This window comes from Podarcis pityusensis, assembly GCF_964106645.2.
Source record: "Podarcis pityusensis genome assembly, chromosome: 2".
Lineage (NCBI taxonomy): Eukaryota > Metazoa > Chordata > Lepidosauria > Squamata > Lacertidae > Podarcis > Podarcis pityusensis.
Window position 1 is genome coordinate 84,231,281 of NC_138029.1, and position 8,489 is coordinate 84,239,769.

The following is an 8,489-nucleotide window of genomic DNA, read 5'->3' on the forward strand; positions in this document are numbered from 1 at the left end:
GAGTGAAACCAGAATAGCATGCAGCCACTATTAAGGTGTATGCTGACATGGCCATTACCTGTTTAGAACTCTGTGAGGAATGCATGCAGGTAAGGGCAGGGGGCTGGCTTCTGAAAGTGTCTGGTTCCGCAGCCTCTGGCTCAGTCCTTTAAGGGCTAGGATTGCCAGATCTGCAAGGGCCCCCCCATGTAAGAGAAGAGCTGCAAAATCAAAATAATGCACAAATTGAAAAGTGTGTGCTTGAACCTCTATGTGCAATGTCTTAATTCTTGCAGCAGACTTCTTTCATCCTTCTGAGCAAACTTTAAGCTGTTTGGTTTTTTTTAAAAAAACACACCCAAAAAATCATGTTTTCCTTTCCTACTGCTTGCTTGCCCCAGCACTTTGGGCATTTCCTCTTGGAAACTCAAGAGAAATGTGGTAGCCCTGCCTCCAGGTGGTGATGGCAGACTGATGACTGTCATTCTAAGCTTAAAAAGGTTAGTGAAAATTATCTAGGCTTCTAGGGTCACATCTCCTAGGAAGATAAATTTTGACAGTTTTTAAAGATACATTTTTCTTACCTATCCCCAATAATTTTATTTTAAATATGAATATTTTAAGATTTGCTTTTTATCAGTTAAGTAACTTATGCTTTTACATATATGAAAAATGAAGCAGCAGTCAGTACCTACAGTAAATCTACAAGGCTCCAATAAATGCAGTTTTGCAACATGAAGACTAGTCTTAATGGAGAATGAGGAAAGTGATAGAGAAGCTTTAAAGCTAAAACAGGAACAGGCAGTATCTGACTCAATATACTGCATGTCTTTGTCTTATGGCTCTGCAAATGTGCTAGGACTCTTCTACTCTGTACAGAAATTACAGCATGAGGAGAACCACTGCTTTCTACTTTATGTGGTGCCTTAGGCACCCTCGTGATAGATAATGGGACAGCCAGGTGCTGACTGAGACAGTTATGACTTGGATTGATGTATGGGATTTTTGTGTAAAGGAATGAGTGAATTTCAGTTACCACTAAGAAAAGTTCAAAACAGGTAGAGAATTGACTCAAAGAGAACTGTTGGCAGAAGAAGTGTGAGTTCATATTTAATATTTGAAATAAAATGATACAAAGTTCCCAAGAACTCATTTGAACACCACTACCAAGGTGCAATGACAGTAATAAAGCTCAGTTTCTTGAGCTTTGCTCTGATGGAGACACAAGCTATTTCCGTGAAAAGTCCAGAACTGAGTGATCATTGCTAAACTGACTGAATTTCTTAAACTATGCTGAAAATGTCTCAGACTTCAATTAGTTCTGACCCCAAAGCTGAAGGTCAGTATTCCGATACATTTAGTTGTGTTGAGCAGATGCATTCTGGTTGTAATTCTGAATGGCACTTGGAAACTCCAGTCAGAAAATTCAGTCTAGGAGTTCCTATCCATGAAAAGACAGCAGTTTTAAAAGTTTCCTGAGAAACTGCTATAAATAAATTGGCATCACAATTTAACTGAGATAACCAATAATTTGCTGCTTATTTGTTTAAGGGGCTTCTGTTTAAAATTAACATAGCGAAAGTTGCTCTTTTTCTCTTTTTTCCTACTATTGTGAAAACATAAGCTCTGAATGTATTATACAATTGGGTGGTATTCAGCTAAGTTTTACTTAGAATAGACCCACTGAAATTAATGAATATGACTAAATTGGGCCTATTAATTTCAGTAAATTTAATCTGAGTAAAACTTAGTTCAGTACCACCCACTATATTCAAAAGTATTATTAACAAAATAAGACCCAATTTTTAAGTTTTGTTAAAGTTTTTCATATGCCTGTGATACACACTAGAAGCCTAGAGAATTTTCACAAGTATAATTCTACAACTAATGATAAGTCTGCTGATAGTCATGTGTAGCCCATGTTTCTTTTAACACTAAATCCAATTAATGCTTTCAGAAAGCTGTATTTTAAATGGTAGTTGTTTATAACCGAATAGTATAACAAATAAATGGGATGGTATGCATTCTTGACTGGAGAAGATGGCCTTTTGCTCTGTTTGCAACTTGCAATCTTGCATTGTATTTTTCAAGTGAAAGAAAATTAGCTAACTTATCAGACTAGAATTGAGGTACATAAAAGTTTCTCATGGGTTGCTTTTGATCTTCTAGCTAAAACATTGGGCTGGTACTCCGAGCTACTGATCTTTTCACTTGATTTTTACTGAAGTGCAGCAGTTCTTCAGTAGAATAGATCTTCAAAAATTTTGTGTTGTGAAACCCATTGCTGCATGTATCATCACATGATCTTAAAATCTTGATCGTTGCTTTGTTATAATACAGAATTAGATTATTGGGATTCAGTGTGCAAGAATCACTTTATTATTATTATTAACAGACGAACAAATCCATTTGGAGAATCTGGAGGAACCAAATCAGAAACAGAAGGTAGAGCAAAACTGTACTTAAATTGAAGATGTATTTAATTATAATCTCTGTAACCCCCTCCTCCTTCTTCTAAACGTGTTGATGAAAAGTGTTGGCAAACACTTTTGCAGTTGAGCCTGAACAGAATTAAACAGTTCCTAGTTGGAGTTTTAATAATTTTCATAGCTAATGCCTCCTAGCAGGGAAGTGGGGTAGGCTTTGAGACTAGAAATTCCTGTCTTTCTCCCAGTGTTCCTGTCCATTTCACACCTTGTTCATCCTGAGGAGAAAATAACTGAAAACTGGCCATCCTGTTTGCTTGACAAAAGGGTGAAAGACTTTTGATGGTGAGCGATTAACTGAACCATCTCTTTGTCTGCCTCCTGTACCATTAGCTTGAAGGCATCCATTCAGGAGTTTGGATAGACTTTGCTAGCAGCTTGATTTGCAAGGTATGAAGTATTTCCTGAGATGAGGCCAGCATCAGGCTTGTACCCAAGGTCAAGCAAGGTTCAAGATGGAGAATCTCATGTCGTGTTTAACCTATGTCAATCTTGTACTTATTCCATGATCTACAGAGATAAACAATATATTAAGTTCAGATTTGCATACTCCTGTCTTCATCTCCAAAGGCAAGGAAGCACAGCTTTCATTTGACAGCGCCTTTTCTTGTCCTTAGATTGGGGAACGCTTAAATTTGCTATATCCTTTTAAAGTAATTGAAATTGAATTAAATGTATGGAAATTGGGGCAGTGTATTGTTATTCTGTTAGGCCGAGGCCACCGGTTTTCTAGAAAGCCCAGACGTTGTTCATATCATTTTGTTTAATATGTGCTTGCTCCAGATTCTATCCTACATCAGTTATTTATTGTAAGATTCCTTGGATCCATGGAGGTGAAGTCGGATGAAAGTCCTGATGTTGTTTATGAAACTATGCGCCAAATACTAGCAGCTCGAGCTATACACAACATTTTCAGAATGACAGAATCACATTTGTTGGTCACATGTGATTGTTTAAAGTAAGTATTCTCATTCCAAACCAGCACATTTGTCAGTGTTTAATTACAGTTCTCTTTTTCTTTGTACCATAACTTATAGTTTCTTAAATTAACACTTTTAGGTTAATTGACCCTCAGACGCAAGTTACAAGACTCAGGGTGAGTTGCTAAAATCAAAGCAGTTATAGAAACATGCTTCATGATACATCAGTACACTCTCTGTTTTCTGTCAATTATAAGTTGCACCCAAGCTTACCTTCCATTTACTATGTGTACTTTTACCACAACTTAACAAGTTCAGGTTCCACATATTTATCATATAACATCCATTCAGTAGTGTCACATTTACACCAGCATTTTTAACTTGTAACACTTTTAAGTTATAACAGCAGCCTCCAGATGTTGCTGAACTACAACTCCCATCTGGCCCAGCAACTAACATTAAATATGTTTATCTGGTATTCAATGAGCTTTAAAGTTCTCTCATTTTTTTCTTAACAGTTTCCGTTGCCAAATGTAGTTCTGTATGCCACACACCAGGAAAACAAACGGCTTTTTGGATTTGTGCTTCGGACTTCAGCAGGGAGAGCAGACAGTAGACCAACTTCAGTCTGCTATATATTCGAATCAAATAATGAAGGGGAAAAGGTATTTATCATGCTCCAGCTAAAGTTCTCCAATATGCTGAACTATTCTATACTTGCAGCAATGTGATTTAATTATATATTTAAAGATGGTCACAGTTGATCATGTTTACTGACTGTGTGTTCCTTTTTCCCCTCCCATTTAGATTTGTGACTCTGTGGGTCTTGCAAAACAGATTGCATTTCATGCTGAATTGGTAAGACTTTCATTTGATGTAAAATATGTATGCATTCTGTTGGCACCGCAGAATTAATGAGCTGAAAGGAACTTGAAGGCAATCAGTTTAGGCATCTTCAATAACACAATATATTTTGCCTATTAACCATTTCTAGCATGTTCTGTTAACCAGTTTCTTCTTAAATGTACTATGACCAGTGCTATGGGCTTGCATTTCTTCCAGTGCTTTTTTTCCCTGGAAAAACATTTCTGTTTTATAAGTTCTTTATTAACAGTGAATGGATGCCAATTGGAAATATATTAAGCAAGCTTGGCAGTTTGAAAGTTTTTTAGTTTTGTTTAGCCAGTGTGGTGTAGTGGTTAAGAGTGGTAGTCTCGTAATCTGGTGAACCGGGTTCGCGTCTCCTCTCCTCCACATGCAGCTGCTGGGTGACCTTGGGCTAGTCACATTTCTTTGAAGTCTCTCAGCCCCACTCACCTCATAGAGTGTTTGTTGTGGGGGAGGAAGGGAAAGGAGAATGTTAGCCGCTTTGAGACTCCTTAAAGGGAGTGAAAGGCGGGATATCAAATCCAAACTCTTCTTCTTCTTCTTCTTCTTCTTCTTCTTCGTTGTTTAGTCGTTTAGTCGTGTCCGACAAGTAAAATAAAGATGCTGAAGTAGATCACTCCTTAGGCCATCAGAAACTTTTCTGATGCAAGCTGCAAATTATTCTATGATTTCTTTTTTAATTCCAATTTTAACTTTTTTTGAACATACATATACTGACTTTTACAGAGATACCTGTAAGCAAACACTTTAGTAAAGCAATTCAGATCTGCATTGCATTTGGCATGAGTTGCTAGCTATAAGGAGTTGGAGAAGAAAAACCGTATTAACTTCAAAGCAAAATTAGAAGTGTCCTTTGGGACTCCTCATTTAATCACCTTGAGCTAGAGAACAGGAATGTATTTACAGCAGGGGTGGCCAGCTCCCAAGAGACTGCAATCTACTTACAGAATTAAAAACTGGCAGTGATCTACCCCCATTTTGGGGGGTTTCAGGTCAAAGTTGTTGACTTTTTTTTTAGAGAGTGGGAAAGCCACGATTTTTAGGGGTACAAGGCAAGGTTGTTGAGCTTTAGGGAGGAAGAAAGCCTCATTTTTATGGGTTTTGGGAGAAAAAGAGGAACAGCCACTCACCAGCAGATCTTGGGGGGGGGGGGGGGAGAGAACAGCCTGCCTCACTGAGTAAACTCCGTCTTCCCTTCTGCAGATCGTGCAACAATGGAGGGCGGGGTGAGGGGCCGGAGCCAAATTCTATTTTACCAATGCTAAGAAAAGGGACCCAGCCATTGACCGCGATCTACCAAAACCTCCACAGTCGATCATGATTGACCTGTTGGACATCTCTGATTTACAGGAACAGAGTTCCTTAAGCCTTGAAAGGCCATTGTCTCAAATTAAGGACTAGACATGCTGCCTGAAACCACTTTTCCAGGTTTTTGGGCTTTATAAATCCCTACCCATTGCCCTTCTTTTGAGAACATGCTTCATGACTATCTGCCACTAAAGTATTATTAATTCATGGCATGTGGTCACTATGAAATCATGCTGAGTTTTAGTTTAAAAAAGCAACAAAAAACTTGCAGCATTGCAAAGTAGACAGGAAATTCCTTTTCAAACTAGTATTTGTTAGTGTTGCCAACAGTGTTCAGTCTAGAAATTATTTGGTCTGGTAGTTTATTGCCTTTCTGCTGTAATCTGATGGTGTAGAAGAATCATGCAGGCAGTTCCTCTATTTTGAAGAGCAGCAGCAGATATTTATTAAAAATATTTGCTACATACATCAATTCTCTGAAGTGAAACTTTCCATGGAACATACTATATAACATACTAATGCAATTTTTCATCAAGTATTTATGATGTAGTAAATTACTTTAACAATTATTAAGGTTCTGTGCCTTTTTTAATTTTCCAGGATCGCAGAACATCAGAAAAGCAGAAAGAAATGGATAGAGTGAAAGAGAAACAACAAAAAGAACTCAGTAAACAGAAACAAATAGAAAAGGTATGTTGTTTGCCAAAATTTTACCTGGAAAAGAACTTGTATGCAAGAAAACAGATTTGTTCTAATGTCTAAATTACAATGCAAATTTAGCTTTAGAATTTGCAAGAGCCTGGGCTTTCAGAGGAGATGAAAGTGCTAAGAAAGTGGATAGATTTTTCTCCCTGTTCACACTGGAGTTTGTATTCACCTAATGAAGTTAATGGCAGTACTACTTCACATAACACATAATGAAGGTTTAGTGTTCACTGTCAGAAAATATGCTGATAACCACAGACTTGGATGGCTTTAAAAGGGAACTGGGTGAATTCATTGAGGCCTGTAGAATATCTGCATTGAGAAGCATTGAAAACTAGTTACTGGAGAATAGGCAAGCAGTGGGGGAGGCTGGTTGTCTTCATGCCCTGGAGTCTTCCAAGAATTGTCCAGTTTTATAACTTGTGGTTTGGTGGCCATAGTAAAATTCCTGCTAGTCTTTTATGGTTGAAAATCATTGCACTGTTCATATGCCTATTATATATAAGAACATTAAGAATAGCCCTAGACCAAAGGCCTATCCTATCCCACAGTGTCTGGCCAGATACCTCTGGGAAGCCCACAAACTAGACATGATGGCAATGGCCCTCTTCATTGTTTCCCTGCAGCTGGTATTCAGAGACATGGTGAGAAATTTGTCACACCCTTCTGATTTTGGCTTGCCAGACAGAACATTCCGCACTCTCCTCCCCCTATAAAGTTTCCTAGTAGTTCTCCTGACACTCCGGAGTGGATTTGAGGGAGGCACAGTGAAAGGAGGCAGGGAAAGCTCTTGAGGGAGCCCTGGCAGTGGCTTCTGCTAACGCTTAAGATCCCTTGAATCTGGGCCATGGTGTCACTGATCCTGGAGGTAGTATGCAGCCATCATGACTAGCAGCCACTATATTCCACTAGCAGCCTTATATTCCATAAATTTGACCAATCTCCTTTTAAAATAATCCAAGTTGGTGGCTACTGCATATCATGTGGTAGCAAATTCCATAGTTTTAGCTGTGCATTGTGTAAAGAAGTGCTTCCTGAATCTTTCCAGCTTCATTGGATAGCAATTCTTGATTCTAATATAATCACTTTGCATAATTTTATAAAACCGTATTGTATCTTCCCTTACTTCCCTTGTTCACCTTTTTTCTAAAACAAAAATCTTACATTGTTGTAAACTTCCTTTGTAGGCTACCCTTTCTGCAGCTTTTCCAGCTCTGTAATACCTTTTGGGGGATGTGGTGATCAAAATCTACACTGGTATTCCAAGTGTTTCAACAGCATAAATCTGTATAAATGCAATTACAATGGAAAGTCCCATTTAAAACTGAATGCTTTCTTTCAGGATTTGGAAGAGCAAAGCCGGCTAATAGCTGCTTCTAGTAGATCCAACCAGAGCTCTGGGGAGGGACAGTTTGTAGTCCTTAGCAGTAGTCAGTCGGAAGACAGTGATTTGGGAGAAGAAGGAAAGAAGAAACGAGAATCTGAAGCATGAAGTGACTCTGGTGCGCAAGTCTTCGGACCTGTTGTCTGACATGGAAAGTCGGAGAAACAAAGGTGGTGGGTTTGCTTTATTAGATGAAACTCCATTGTGCTTTGATTTTTCTTAAACAGCCAGCTTAATGTGAATATGGACTTTCTTCCATATCATAAGGTACCAGGGTGAAACTTAGCAGAAGTATACATGGCTCTTTTTTTCTTCTTCACTTGCCTTGCTGTGCAGATAATTTCATGAGGAAAAAATTGGTATAAGGTAAGCAAATAGACAAAAGCTTTTGTCTTCACTTTCAACCTGCATTGGATAACCATTTAGTGTGTTGTGGCAAAAACAGAGTCCTTTGACTCTTTTAAAGACTTAACAAATTTAATATTATGGAGTGTAGTCTGCGAAGGGCTCTGCTATAATAAATTTGTTAGTCCTTATTTTTTCAAAGTTCATTTTGATTCCCAAAGATTACTGAGAACAGAAACAGAGTGCTTGCTTGTAGTTTAAACATGTCTGAAAATGAATTGCCAGCAGAGAAAAGTTCAGGAAAACTGGTAATGCTGCAATGCTATTTTTACTTGAGAATGTACTTGGTGGTACTGCCCTTGGCTATTCTGCATTATACTTCAGAGCACTTTGGCGTGGAGGGTGTCAGAGACATTAAAGCACATATTAGAAGTTAGGCTGCAATTGCAGTATGTGTTTTCGTAATGTACGAAT

At 38.3% G+C, this 8,489-nt stretch overlaps 1 protein-coding gene and 1 long non-coding RNA gene across 2 annotated transcripts in view; both read left to right on the forward strand.

Annotated features, from left to right (window-relative positions):
• The window catches only part of APPL1 (adaptor protein, phosphotyrosine interacting with PH domain and leucine zipper 1), a 29,239-nt gene extending 20,792 nt beyond the window's left edge, over positions 1–8,447 (forward strand). The window contains exons 16-22 of the mRNA XM_080996778.1: positions 2,375–2,424; positions 3,249–3,423; positions 3,525–3,561; positions 3,904–4,050; positions 4,193–4,243; positions 6,182–6,271; positions 7,629–8,447. Of these exons, the coding sequence (XP_080852904.1) occupies positions 2,375–2,424; positions 3,249–3,423; positions 3,525–3,561; positions 3,904–4,050; positions 4,193–4,243; positions 6,182–6,271; positions 7,629–7,778 (700 nt within the window). The 3' untranslated portion in view covers positions 7,779–8,447. The remainder of the gene's footprint in view (positions 1–2,374; positions 2,425–3,248; positions 3,424–3,524; positions 3,562–3,903; positions 4,051–4,192; positions 4,244–6,181; positions 6,272–7,628) is intronic.
• On the forward strand, positions 4,250–5,417 carry LOC308472218. The gene is made up of 2 exons (XR_013983361.1): positions 4,250–4,577; positions 4,864–5,417. It is a non-coding gene; the product is annotated as an uncharacterized lncRNA (long non-coding RNA).
• Positions 8,448–8,489: the final 42 nt, after the last annotated feature.